We start from the raw sequence: 14866 nt of genomic DNA, 5'->3' as shown, positions 1-14866 counted from the left end.
AATTGGTGAAGAACTTGAGATTTTGAAGAATGCAACCTTTTGAATTACAACCTTCACATTAATGTTAACAAGAGTAGAAAAAGAGTAGATCAATGTGTGGCATAAATATGGTGCAGGACAGAAGACTTTGGATTCATTATTTCTTCTAAGTGTCCGGATAGTGTTTGTTGTATCTATTCGTAGAAGAGATGGAAATGTGTTGCTGGAAAAGCGCAGCAGGTCAGGCAGCATCTAGGGAACAGGAGAATCGACGTTTCGGGCATTAGCCCTTCTTCAGGAATGAGGAAAGTTGGTCCAGCAGGCTAAGATAAAAGATAGGGAGGAGGGACGTGGGGGAGGGGCGTCGGAAATGTGATAGGTGGAAAGAGGACAAGGTGAGGGTGATAGGTCAGACGGTGGAGTGGGAGGGGGAATTGAAATGTTGAGCTACAGGGTGGTTGGGTTGGTTGGTCCGGGTGTCCCAGAGGTAGAAGGCCCAATAAGGGATGACACAGTTCTGGGGAACAAAACCGAACAAATGATCATTATGACAGTAGGTAATCATTTTAGTGTTAGTGACCAATACATGCAGTTCAATTTGTAATGGACACGAGGAAGATGTCCTGCAAAAAATGGCTTTGAACTGGGGGAAGGCAAATTTTATTAAAGTGGGATCTGACTAAAGTTGACTGGGAACAGCTCCTTGTGGGTAAATCTACAGATGAGTAGGAGGGAGCATTCAGAAAGAAGCTGGGGAAAGTACACATCCAACATGTGCCCTTTAAGAAAGGAAATATAGGATTAATGTGTTCAGGGAACCCTGAATGTTTAGGGTAATTCGCAACTGAATGAGGAAAAAGAGAAAGACCTTCAAGTCCTAATGGTGAAATTTAGCTGCAGCACAGGAGGAATATTCAAAGTTTGTGAGAAGATTTGTAGCTCGGGTGCTCGTTGTTGTGGTTCTGTTTGCCGAGCTGGGAATTTGTGTTGTAGGAGGAATATAGGAAGAGGAATTTAAGAAAGCAATTGGAGTGAAAGATGGGGAGAAGGTGGTACATGAAAAAGGACTTGTGAACAGGATTAGGGAGAATCCTAAAATAGATGATTAGTACATTGAAGGGAAGAAGTTAGAGAAAGAATAGGGCCAATTAGGGACCAAGGGGTCGATCTGTGTGTAAAGCCAAGGATATTGGAAGGGTATTAAGTGAATATTTATCTTTGGTCTTTGCATTCTGGAAATGAGAATGTAGGTATGGAATTCAGGAGAAGAGATTGTGTGGAACTTGCACAGTTTGACACAGGAAATGTGGAGACATGGGAGCCTCTGCTGGGCTTGAAAACAGACAGATCTCCCGGCCTACATAAATTGCATCCCAGGCTGCTGTGGGAGCCGAGGCAGGAAATTGCAGGGGCTCTGGCACATTTTAATTTCACTCTGGTCATTGGCGAAGTAACAGGACGTTGGCTAATGTGGTTCCAAGAAAGTGGTAGAGATGAACCAGAAAGTTGTAGACCGGTGAGCTTTGTGTCAGTGATAGGGAAGCTATCAGAGAAAATTCTGAAGGGGTGAGTTAATATGAACTTGGAAATGCATGGGTTGGGTTGTCAGCGTGGCAGAGGGAGGTCATGCCGAACAAATTTGTTAGAATTTTACGAAAACGTGTGTAGACAAGAGAAGTTCATTTGGTGTAGTTCACATGGATTTTAGCAAAGCCTTTAATAGGGTGCCACACGGGAGACTGAGAAGGTTAAAGCACATGGAACTGAGAGAAACTTGGTGAGGTGGATCAGGAACTGGCTTAGTAATAGGACACAAAGGGTAGTGCTGCAAGACTGTCTGAGTGACTGGAGGCCAGTATCCAGCAGTGTACCACAAGGATAGGTAATGGGAACTTATTATTTGTTAAATACATAAATGATATAGATGAGAATGTTAAGGAAGATGACACCCCAAGATTTATAGGGTGGTTAATAGTGAAGAAGATGGTTGTAGGTTGCAGGAAGGTAAGATGAGTTGGTCAGGTGGGCTGGGCAGTAGAAGATGGTATTTAATTCTGATAAGTGTGAGGTATGCACTTTGGAAGAACCAACAATATGATGGAGTATTTAATGAATGGCAGGACACTCTAGCTTAGAGGAACAGAGGGATCTTGGAATAATTACCCTCAGGTTCCTGAAGTCAACAGGCATGTGTGATGCTTTCATCAATTGTGGCAGAGAGTATAAGAGCTAGGAGATAATGTTAGAGTTGTACAGAGCATCCGTTAGGCTATAGCTAGTCTACTATTTGCAGTTCTGATCACCTCACTACAGGAAGAATGTGATAGCACGAGAGGGGCTACAGAGGAGGTTCACAAGGATGTTGGTTGTATTGGAGCAATTGAGGTATAAGGGAAGTTTCGATAGTCTTGGATTGTTTTCTTTCAAGAACAGACAAGGCTAAAGGTTGGGTGGGGAGACATGATTGAGGTGTGTCAGACTGAAGGGTATGGATAATGTAAGTGAGGAGCAGCTGTTCTCCTTGGTTGAGGGATCAATCACAAGTGGGCATAGTTTTAGGTAAAGGGGCAGGAGATTCAGAAGGGATTTAAGAAAAATTACTTTTTCACTCTGAAAATGTTGGAAATCTGGAATGCGCAGCTTGGGAAGAAAGTAGAGGCCAAAAACCTTAAACCTTTTAAAAAAAAAAGTCTTTGAACACTTGAAATATTATAACATTGACAAAACATATATCATAACAGGTGCAGGAAATTGTAATTAGCAGCCCATTAGTGCTAGTTATTATGAGTGCACACTTGATGGGCTGAAAGGGCTTATCTGCGCTGAATGACTGTGACTTCATTCTTTAAAATCAATGTAGCTTTGCCTCGTTTGCTTAAATTCCTGAACCTTTGCTTATAATCAACAGGCACTAACTTGTATATAGCCAATATAGTTTTCTCTGAGGTGTCATAATCGCAAGAAACCAGCTCTGACGGTGAGACGTCAATTTCCTGTACTTTACTGGTCAACGTATTCTCCATGAGCAGTGTCCAATCCCCTCTTGCCCATCTCATTTGTCTAACTATTTTCTCAAAGGACAAGAAGGCATTCACCTCCTTCTTGAATTTTACTAGAACCTATGCAAGTCCTTACTTGCCTTCAAATTATGACTCCGGGTACTCCCTACCAAGGGCTGTAACAGTATCTGAGTCTCCTGTATGAATTTTCTCAGACTGTGATTCTGGTTTTCTCATTGCTGTTTCCTGCCCTTGCAATTACATTTGCCACCCCCTTTTCCTTATCTTTTTCTCCCCTTTGGAATTCCATCTCCAGTTTTCGAATTGAACTGTAACTGAATATTACCTGATTAGCATGTTTCACTCCCCTGCTCCCCTTGTATTTCTTCGAAACTCAAATACAATGCTAGAACCTCCGTTATCTCTGCATTATCTGGAAGAGGTAGGAAAGTGATCTCAAATTTACCCACCAAGTCAATGAACCTGTGCTTTGAAATTTCTCCTGTGACAGTCAGGGAGAATTATGCCACCTGCAGGAAATACTTTGTTATGCCATGTCTTAACTCAGAACAGAACTGGGTGTTTTGCTTTATGTATATTACTTACCAATACTACACCCAAATACTATTACTAGTTGCAGATTTGTCCCCGATGAGCAGTCTGTCTAGGGTAACATGTTGGAAATTAAGCTGTGTTATGCCTGGAGTCTTCATCCAAATTAAAAAATTTATCAGAGCTTGCAAAATTTCCCAATTTGTGTCCTTTAGACCAGGTTGACAAAGCATGGAACAGATTTCTGTACTTACCAAGAGTTAGTATTCTTATAAGTAAATAGGTTTCAGCGGAAATTATGAATACTTGTCATACTAGCTAAAACTCTAATCCCCACTACCACATGCACTGATAGAAACAAGACATTGGTTGTTACAGACTAAGGGAAATCTAGGGATGCAGTTCAGTGGTAGTTTGCAAGATTTACTGAGAGGTTCTTGTACTGACCAGAACGCTGCTTCTCTGGATGCTTTCACTGGTTTGCAGGAGATACACAGTGGATGGTTAACCCTTATAAAAGATCTTGACTAATTACAAAAACTTACTGCAACTGCTGAACGTAGAAGTTGGCTATTTTCAGCCCTTCAGGTAGGTTTTACTAAAGAGAACTGTTGGAGATCTGAAGGCTTCTCCTAACTTGTTCAAACCCCCATGATGTTCAACCTAAGAAACCAGTCTCCACTCTTGATGTTTGTCATCAGTTATTTGTCTTGTTATTGGTTGCATCTCCATTTTTACACTTGGCTGCAGTCTTTCTGCAGTTTCTCCTATTACTGCTTGAACCTGTAGCTGTGTAAATAGTGCTTGCGATGATTGTCAGACTTCTAAAAATTTCAGTAATCCTTCAGCAATCCTTGTCTTTAAAACCATTCTTTTACTGCTTTGCTCCATGACATAAAAATGTAGATAAGACATGATCTTTACAATATCTCACTATAATGAATCTTAATTGTAATTTTCACTTGAGAAATAACATTTGTGCTATGTCTTTCTGAAAGTACATAAATTGGAGTATATAAATTGAGTGATATTGCTTTGTCCTTTTGTGTTAGGTGAAAAAGTGTCTGAGATACTCTCCCAATATCATTTCTTTTACCTTCTCAGAGAAAATGCAATAAATTTGAGGTTCATCTCTGTCGAGGGGAATTTGTTGCAACTACCGCTCTATATTTATTAAGGATATATAGCCTCTTATTTACAGCATTATTTATTTTTAAGAATGATGCATATTTCATTTGGGCCACTGAAGACTTGCATTGAATGTCCAAAAGAGTGATTGATTTGTATTTTAAGACTGTATCTGGTCTATAATGTATATAGGTTAATTGTTTCTCATCTAGCATGAGAATAAGCTGGTACTTTGGCTATGTTCCAGACTTCTTCCTGAGGTGGTTGAAAGTTCCTTTCATTTTTGTTGAACACTTTGGTTAACAGTCTCAGGCCAATGAAAGGACTATTGTTAGTAGAACATGAGCTATTTAAGATAACCAGGTACCTCTAAAACATTATCTAATATGCTGATTGGACTATACCAGAGACTGTCAATTTATGGGCTGCAAGGCTTCTGGTAAAATGACTCCTTTCTTTTCAGAGTAATGGCAACAGAGGCTTCATAAAAGAGTCATTTGGATATTTTAGTGATCATTCTAATGAGAAAGATTTGCTATTTTTAAGAGGTGTGATTTATTCTACTCTTAATCTAGAACCAGTCATGAGGAAATAACACAAGAAAAAGGAGCAGGCCGTTTGGTTTCTCAAGCCTGCCCTCCTGTTTTGTAAAACTTAGGCTTATCTGCCCAGGTCTCGTCTTCATTTGTGTCAACTTGTCACACTCAATTGCTCGATAGTTCAAAAATCTATCTCCCACCTCCTTAAATACATTGTGACCTAGCCTCCACAATTCCTTGGGGTAGAGAATTTCTCGCATTCATTAACCTTTTGAGGAAGAAATTCTTCCCATTGTTGTGGGGAAAAATACCAGTCTTGGAGTCAGAAACTGGGTTCAATGAAAGTTTATTGCACAAGGAAATACCAAAACTCCGGGGAGAGAGAGGCACCAACACCGCAGTTTTCTCTCGACCCGGAGCACATTTAAAGAAACGTTTATGCATTTTGTGATAAAATAGGTCAGTGATGAGATTATTGTCTTCGTAACATAGTTTGTTTATGGCAATCACTGCAAAATTGTTGATATTTTCGATACGGTCTTTCAGTTGCAGCGCAGCCTTTGTTAATTTCCACTTGCTCATTGTCAGTTTCAGTGTAGACCTTGTCAGTTTCACTGTCTGCATGGAAATCCATTGCTGTAGTAATGGGCGCTAATTGCTCTTCCTGAGAAGGACGGTTACTGTAGCCTGGCTATTAGCACTTTATATTGAGTTCATATCACCAATAAGAGGTGTTGGCTGGACTCATGTGTATTCTCTCCCCCACCTGCCTTAAATTAATCAATTGGGTTGTGAGTGCATTGTGTTGGCATTCTGGTGGCCCCACGCAGTATGTTGCGTGTCAAGGTGGCCAACTGATGGCTCAGTGACCATCTTGTGTGTCTAGTGTCACCCTGTCCCATGCCATCTCCCACTTCTCCAGTTTCAATTTTAAATGAATGTCTCTTCATTTTGCAGCTATGTCCTTTTGAGTTTAAGATTCCCAGCTAAGGGGAGCATCTTAACATGTACCCTATCAAACCCCCTCTGGCTTCTGTATGTTTCAATAAGATCACTCCTCATTCTGCTAAACTCTGATGAATAAAGGCTTAATCTATTTAACCATTCTTGGTTTTCAGTCCCTTCATTCCTGAAATGAAGCTAGTGAATCTCTTTTGAACTATCACCAAGGACAGCATACCCTTCTTAATTATGGGGACCAAAGCTGCACGCAGTACTTAAGTGTGGTCTCACTGCTACTCTGATTGTAACAAGATATTTCTATTTTTAAATTCCAGCTTCACAGTAACAGAGGCCACAATTCCATTTGCTGCCATAGAGTCAAAGATGTACAGCATGGAAACAGACCCTTCGGTCCAACCCGTCCATGCCAACCAGATATCCCAACTCAAATCTAGTCCCATCTGCCAGCACCCAGCCCAAATCCCTCCAAACCCTTCCTATTCATATACTCACCCAAATGCCTCTTAAATGTTGCAATTGTACTAGCCTCCACTACATCCTCTGGCAGCTCATTCCATACACGTACCACCCTCTGCGTGCAAAAGTTGCCCCCTTAGGTCTTTTTTATATCTTTCCCCTCTCACCCTAAACCCTATGCCCTCTAGTTCTGAACTCCCTGATTCCAGGGAAAAGACTTTGTCTATTTATCCTATAGGTGCCCCTCATAATTTTGTAAACCTCTATAAGGTCACCTCTCAATCTCCGATGCTCCAGGGAAAACGGCCCCAGCCTGTTCAGCCTCTCCCTGTAGCTCAGATCCTCCAGCCCTGGCAACATCCTTGTAAAAAGTTAAATACCAAAACTAGTACTCTACTATAGAAGAGGAAACTTTGGGAGTGGCGTCGGCTCTCTTCAACACTTTGACTTCTCAGTCCACCACAATAATAAAGAGACATAATTCATGCTGACCATAATCCACTGGCCTTCAGTGAAGTTTAAAACATGGAGAAACTTTGCATAGGAGCAGTTTGCTGTAGCCACATAATGCAGATTATCACATTGTTAGGAAAGATAATATAACTGAATCTACATATTCCAACAGTGTACATTCTGGACAAAGTTAAGATTTAAGAAGTGTTAAGTTTGTATAAGGGATAAGGAAAAACGAATGGATGCAAGTCTTGTCTTTTTTTTGGTTTGTACATCATTTGTAAACCTCTATAAGGTCACCCTTCAGCCTCCAACACTCCAGGGAAAACGGCCCCAGGCCTGTTCAGCCTCTCCCTGCGTAGCTCAAATTCTCCAAGCCTGGCAACATCCTTGTAAATCTTTTCTAAACCCTTTCAAGTTTCACAACATCTTTCAGATAGGAAGGAGACCAGAATTGCACGCAATATTCCAACAGTGACCTAACTAATGTCCTGTACAGCCGCAACATGACCTCCTAACTCCTGTACTCAATACTCTGACCAATAAAGGAAAGCATACCAAATGCCGTCTTCACTATTCTATCTACCTGCGACTCCACTTTCAAGGAGCTATGAACCTGCACTCCAAGGTTTCTTTGTTCAGCAACACTCGCTAGGACCTTACCATTAAGTGTATAAGTCCTGCTCAGATTTGCTTTCCCAAAATGCAGCACCTCACATTTATCTGAATTATCTTGTTGCACTGCATGCTACCCCTGTATTTCATGCACCAGATTCCCCTCTGTAGATTTTTGGATTCTTTCTCCATTTAAATAAGACTATCTTTAAATTTAATCATAAACCATGACTTCCCACTTCGCTACATTAAACTGCACCTGCCAAGTTTTTGCCCACTCATTCAACCTTTCTATATCTCTTTGCAGAATCCTTATGTTCTCATCACACCATGCCTTCCCTATGATTTTTATATCAGCAAATTTGGGTCTATTACACTCTGCCCCATCCTCCAAGTCATTGATAGAGTAGATAATTAAGGCCCTTGGTCTGATCCTTGTGGTGCTCCACTAGTTATCTTTCCAAATGAAAGAAATTAATCCTGACACTGTCATCTGTCTTAGCAAATCCTCAATTAATATATGGCTCCAATGCAATGAGCTCCTGCGTCATGCAATAACCTTTCAAAAGGCATCTTTTCAAATGCCTTCTCGAAATCCAAACACACTACATTTAACAGCTCCTCTTTGTCAACTCTATATATCATATTCTCAAAGAACTCAGCAAATTTATGCAACATGACCTCCTTGTCCTGAAACATTTTAACTTTGATTGCATTAAGCTTTTCTAAATGTTCTGCTATTTCTTTAATAGTCGATGCTAACATCAATGATTTGTTTTGCTGACTAGCCTACAGTACCCTACTAGCGAAAACCAAAATACTGGAATATTATAAATCTGGAATATAAGCCAAAAAAATTTGAACAACCTCGACGTGCTTGGCAGAGTTGAAAAATAAAAACTGACATGAAACGTCAAATCACCATAGATGCTGCCAAACATAATGAGTTTCTCCAGCATTCTCTCTTTTCATAGCTTCCTGCCTTGTGTCTACCTCCCTTGTTGAACAATGATACATTAGCAGCTTTTGAAGATGTTGAAACCCCCACAGAATAGAGTGAATTTGGGAATATTTGAACCAGTAACTTTTTTGTCACTTCTTTGGATGTAGGTAATAAGGTCCTGGGAAAGTGTTTGCCTTCAGTGCTATTAGCTAGTCAAATGCTTTGACTCCTATAATAGAAGCTGTTGCAAGATCCCTATTAGCACCTTGCTTATGTGATGTCTTTGGAATGGTTACAGTGTCCTCCACCATGAAGAACGATGCATAATATTGATTAATCTGCCATTTCCGTTCTCCAATATCAATTTCCCAGTCCCATTGGTCCCACACTGACTTTAGAAGCTCTCTCGTACATATAAAATGGAAATCTTGCTGTCTGTTTTTTATGCTGCTTTTCTGTCTTGTTAGCTTTTTAGTCATCTGCTAGTTCCTAAAACACAAGGAAAGCATTCACAATTCTGTTGTATATCTCTAATTTTTGTTGCTTTGAATGCTATAGTTTTTAAAATTTGGTATTCTCCTCGATTGCTTTTGTTAACCACAGGTAGTTCATACTTATCAACTCCTTTTTTGACTGGATTAAATTTTTGATAAGTATTAATGAAATATGTTTAATGTATTCCTGTTTCGACTATTTCCCAGTCTGCTTTACACAACACTTTTTTTTATATCTCTTAATTGCCCATAAGTAGTTTGAGGACCCTTGTTGGCATTTGAAGCTGCCCTCCCTCAAACTGAATTTGAAATTCTACCGTGTTATAATTTTTACACCGAAGAGGTTCTTAGTTGCGAGATTAATTTAGTCCTACCTCATTATAAGATCTAAAGTGGCTTGTTTTCAACAGTTTGTGCTATATACTCAAAGAAACAATTCCTGATCTCTGAAAATTCATATTTCATATTATAATTATCTAATTTCTCCAATCAATATGCATATTAAAATCTCATGACAATTCTTACCCCCTTTTTATTGATCTGTATTGTTTCGCAGTTTATTCCTTTGTCTTATAGTGAGGCAATTCTTTGGGATCTGTAGGTGATTCCTACCCATGGCTTCTTTCCCTTGTTATTACTTGCTTCCACATCATGATCTATTGCACCTATATCACTACTCTCCATCGCACTGACACCTTTCTTTATTAGTGATGTTGCCCCAACTCCTTTTTGCCAAATTTTCTGGAACATTGAATACCATGAAATATTGAGTTCCCAATCCTAGTTAGCCTGCAGCCACACCTTTGTGGTAGCTAACAAGTCATTTTCATTTATTTTGTTTGTGCCTTCAACTCATTTATCCTGTCACAAATGCTGTATGTGTTCAGATAAAGAATCTTAAGCTCACTTTCCTGGCATTGCCTTTTCATTGCTCTGTACCTCTTCTTATTTCTATTTGATTTTTAATAAAATCCCTTCAGTTGAACCCCTTCCAAACAAATTACTTTAATGAAATCCTGTTTGAAATTTGCCAGGACACTGGTCCAGGATGGTTCAAATGAGCCCATTCAACTCGAACAATACTCTTCCTCATTACTGTGTCAATGGAGAGGTATGGAATTGGTATGCATAGGATACTTAGTCGAAAACTTGTAAAAATGTACATCTTGAAATATGTATTTTTTGGAGTGACTTTTGAGGAGATTGTAACTCAGGTTGATGAAAAGTAAGTTAGCTTGCTGAGCTGGAAGGTTTGTTTTCAGATGTTTCGTCACCACACCAGGTATTTCTATCAATTCAAACCTCTTAGAGTTAAGCAATTGTTTTAAACCATGGTTTACTTAAGTTGCTTGTAGGTTTGTGAATGCTTTGTAATAATGTACTTTGTCTTTTGGATAATTTGAAGAAAAGTATTCCACCCACTGATTATTTTTGGGCTTACAGGTGTGCACAAGCTGTGAAGATAATGCAGAAGCCAGCGGATTTTGCGTGGAATGTCTTGAATGGCTCTGTAAGACATGCGTTGAAGCCCACCAGAGAGTGAAATTCACCAAGGATCATACAATAAGAAGGAAGGAAGATGTTTCACCAGGTTGGAAATTAATTTTCCAAATGCAGTTTTAATATTGTAGGTTTGGTCCAAACTTTCAAAACAGCGATGTGGTTTGCTGGAAGGAATCTAGATGGCAGTATGATCATTATTATGGTTTAATGTGGTGTTTTGCACCTTGTCATAGAAATGTACAGCATGAAAACAGACCCTTCGGTCCAACCTGTCCATGCCGACCAGATATCCCAGCCCAATCTAGTCCCACCTGCCAGCACCTGGCCCATATCCCTTCCTATTCATATACCCATCGGTCTTAATGCCTCTTAAATGTTGCAATTGTACCAGCCTCCTCCACATCCTCTGGCAGCTCATTCCATACATGTACGACCCTCTGCGTGAAAAGGTTGCCCCTTAGGTGTCTCATATATCTTTCCCCCCTCACCCTAAACCTATGCCCTCTGGTTCTGGACTCCCCGACCAAAGGGAAAAATCTTTGTCTATTTATCCTATCCATGCCCCTCATAATTTTGTAAACCTCTATACGGTCACCCCTCAGTCTCTGACGCTCCAGGGAAAACAGCCCCAGCCTATTCAGCCTTTCCCTGTAGCTCAAATCCTCTAACCCTGGCAACATCCTTGTAAATCTTTTCTGAACCCTTTCAAGTTTCACAACATCTTTCCAATAGGAAGGAGACCAGAATTGCACGCAATATTCCAACAGTGGCCTAATCAATGTCCTGTACAACAGCAACATGACCTCCCAACTCCTGTACTCAATATTCTGACCAATAAAGGAAAGCATACCAAACGCTCCTTCACTATCCTATCTGCCTGCGACTCTACTTTCAAGGAGCTATGAACCTGCACTCCAAGGTCTCTTGTTCAGCAACACTCGCTAGGACCTTACCATTAAGCGTATAAGTCCTGTTAAGATTTGCTTTCCTAAAATGCAGCACCTCACATTTATGTGAATTAAACTCCATCTGCCACTACTTCTCATCCCATTGGCTCATCTGGTCCAGATCCTGTTATAATCTGAGGTAACCCCCTTCGCTGTCCACTACCTCCAATTTTGGTGTCATCTGCAAACTTACTAACTGTACCTCTTATGCTTGCGTCCAAATCATTTATGTAAATGACAAAAAGTAGAGGGCCCAGCATCGATCCTTGTGGCACTCCACTGGTCACAGGCCTCCCGTCTGAAAAACAACCCTCCACCACCACCATCTGTCTTCTATCTTTGAGGCAGTTCTGTATCCAAATGGCTAGTTCTCCCTTTATTCACTAAGATCTAACCTTGCTAATCAGTCTCCCATGGGCAACCTTGTCGAACGCCTTACTGAAGTCCATATAGATCACATCTACTGCTCTGCCATCATCAATATTCTTTGTTACTTCAAAAAATTCAATCAAGTTTGTGAGACATGATTTCCCACACACAAAGCCATGTTGAGTATCCTGAATCAGTCTTTGCCTTTCCAAATACATGTACATCCTGCCCCTCAGGATTCCCTCCAATAACTTGCCCACCACTGAGGTCAGACTCACTGGTCTATAGTTCCCTGGCTTGTCTTTACCGCCCTTCTTAAAGAGTGGCACCACGTTTGCCAACCTCCAGTCTTCCGGCATCTCACCTGTGACTATCTATGATACAAATATCTCAGCAAGAGGCCCAGCAATCACTTCTCTAGTTTCCCACAGAGTTCTCGGGTACACCTGATCAGGTCCAGGGGATTTATCCACCTTTAACCGTTTCCAGACATCCAGCACTTACTCCTCTGTAATATGGACATTTTGCAAGATGTCGCCATCTATTTCCCTACAGTCTATATCTTCCATATTCTTTTCCACAATAAATACTGATGCAAAATATTCATTTAGTATCTCCCCCCATTTTCTGTGGCTCCACACAAAGGCCACCTTGCTGATCATTGAGGGGCCCTATTCTCTCCCTAGTTACCCTTTTGTCCTTAATGAAAAACCCTTTGGAATCTCCTTAATTCTATTCATGCCAATGTATCTCATGCCCCGTTTTTGCCCTCCTGATTTCCCTCTTAAGTATACTCCTATTTCCTTTATACTCTTCCAAGGATTCACTCGATCTATCCTGTCTATCCTTTTTCTTAACCAAACCCTCTATTTCTTTAGTTATCCAGCATTCCCTATACTTACCACCCTGGCAGGAATATACTTTGTCTGGATTCTTGTTATCTCATTTCTGAAGTTTTCCCATTTTCCAGCCGTCCCTTTACCTGCAAACATCTGCCTCCAATCAGCTTTTGAAAGTTCTTGCCTAATACCGTCAAAATTGGCCTTTCTCCAATTTAGAACTTCAACTTTTAGATCTGGTCTATCCTTTTCCATCACTATTTTAAAACAAATAGAATTATGGTCTCTGGCCCCAAGGTGCTCCCCCACTGACACCTCAGTCACCTGCCCTGCCTTATTTCCCAAGAGAAGGTCACGATTTGCACCTTCTCTGGTAGGTACATCCACATACTGAGTCAGAAAATTGTCTTGTACACACTTAAGAAATTCCTCTCCATCTAAACCCTTAAGACTATGGCAGTCCCAGTCGATGTTTGGAAAGTTAAAATCCCCGACCATTACTACCCTATTATTCTTACAGATAGCTGAGATCTCCTTACAAATTTGTTTCTCAATTTCCCTCTGACTATTATGGGGTCTATAATACAATCCCAATAAGGTGATCATCCCTTTCTAGTTTCTCAGTTCCACCCAAATAACTTCCCTGGATGTATTTCCGGGAATATCTTCCCTCAGCACAACTGTAATGTTATCCCTGATCAAAAATGCCACTCCCCCTCCTCTCTTGCCTCCCTTTCTATCGTTTCTGTCGCATTTGTATCCTGAAACATTAAGCTGCCTGTCCTGCCCATCCCTGAGCCATGTTTCTGTAATTGCTATGATATCCCAATCCCGTGTTCCTAACCATGACCTGAGTCCATCTGCTTTCCCTGTTAGGCCCCTTGCATTGAAATAAATGCAGTTTAATTTATTAGTCCTACCTTGTCCCTGCCTGCCCTGACTGTTTGACTCACTTCTGTTCTCAGCTGTACCCATCTCGGATTGATCTCTTTCCTCACTATCTCCCTGGGTCCCACCCCCCTCCACCTTACTAGTTTAAATCCTCCCAAGCAGTTCTAGCAAATTTCCCTGCCAGAATGTTAGTCCCCTTCCAATTTAGATGCAATCCATCCTTCTTGTGCAGGTCACTTCTACCTAAAAGAGATTCCAATGATCCAAAAATGTGAATCCTTCTCCCATACACCAGCTCCTCAGCCATGCATTCATCTGCTCTATCCTCCTATTCCTGCCCTCACTAGCTCATAGCACTGGGAGTAATCCAGATATTACTACCCTTGAGGACCTCCTTTTTAAATTTCCGCATAACTCTCTGTAATCTCCGTCCAGAATCTCAACCTTTTCCCTTCCTGTGTCGTTGGTTCAATGTGGACAATGACCTCCTGCTGGCCCCTCTCCCCCGTGAGAACATTCTGCACCCTCTCTGAGACATCCTTGATCCTGGCACCAGAGAACACACCATTCTGCTTTTTCTCTGCTGGCCACAGAAACGTCTGTCTGTACCTTGGACTACAGAATCCCCTAGCACAATTGATCTCTTGGAAGCTGACGTACCCCTCGTTGCATTAGAGCCAGTCTCAATACCAGAAACTTGGCTGTTCGTGCTACGTTCCCCATAGAATCCCTATAGAATACATTTTCCAAAACAGCATACCTGTTTGAAATGGGTATATCCACAAAAGACTCCTGCACTAGCTGCCTACCTCTCTTAACCTTCCTGGAGTTAACCCATCTATGTGACTGTATCTTGAGACTTTCCCTCCTTCCTATAACTGCCATCCATCACATACTGTTGCTGTTGAAAATTCCTCATCGCTTCTATCTCTCTCTCCAACCCACCCACTCGATCTGATAGGATTCGTATCCAACAGCATTTATGGCAGATATAATCTGCAGTAACCCTTAAACTTGCTTTAAACTCTCACATCTGACAAGAAGTACATATTACTGCAAAGGCCATTTTTGCTCCTTCACAATCTACAGACCCAGAAAATAACACTGTCTTATTCCTCTACAAACACTGCCCCAGGTTAAATTAATAGCTACGGCTTATATTTTAAGTTTAATCAAGAGACTTATCTCCAAAAACA

General features: G+C 40.9%; 1 protein-coding gene across 2 annotated transcripts in view; it reads left to right on the top strand.

Moving 5' to 3' along the window:
* The window catches only part of trim33 (tripartite motif containing 33), a 146629-nt gene that overhangs the window by 54891 nt on the left and 76872 nt on the right, over positions 1-14866 (top strand). For both annotated transcript variants that reach the window (XM_043716996.1, XM_043716995.1), the window contains exon 3: positions 10565-10712. In XM_043716996.1, coding sequence (XP_043572931.1) covers positions 10565-10712 — 148 coding nt within the window. The remainder of the gene's footprint in view (positions 1-10564; positions 10713-14866) is intronic.

The sequence above is a fragment of the Chiloscyllium plagiosum genome, chromosome 26, assembly GCF_004010195.1.
Source record: "Chiloscyllium plagiosum isolate BGI_BamShark_2017 chromosome 26, ASM401019v2, whole genome shotgun sequence".
Taxonomy (NCBI): Eukaryota; Metazoa; Chordata; class Chondrichthyes; order Orectolobiformes; family Hemiscylliidae; genus Chiloscyllium; species Chiloscyllium plagiosum.
The sequence above is the reverse complement of the archived record's forward strand: the minus strand, read 5'-3'. Positions and strand labels throughout refer to the sequence as shown.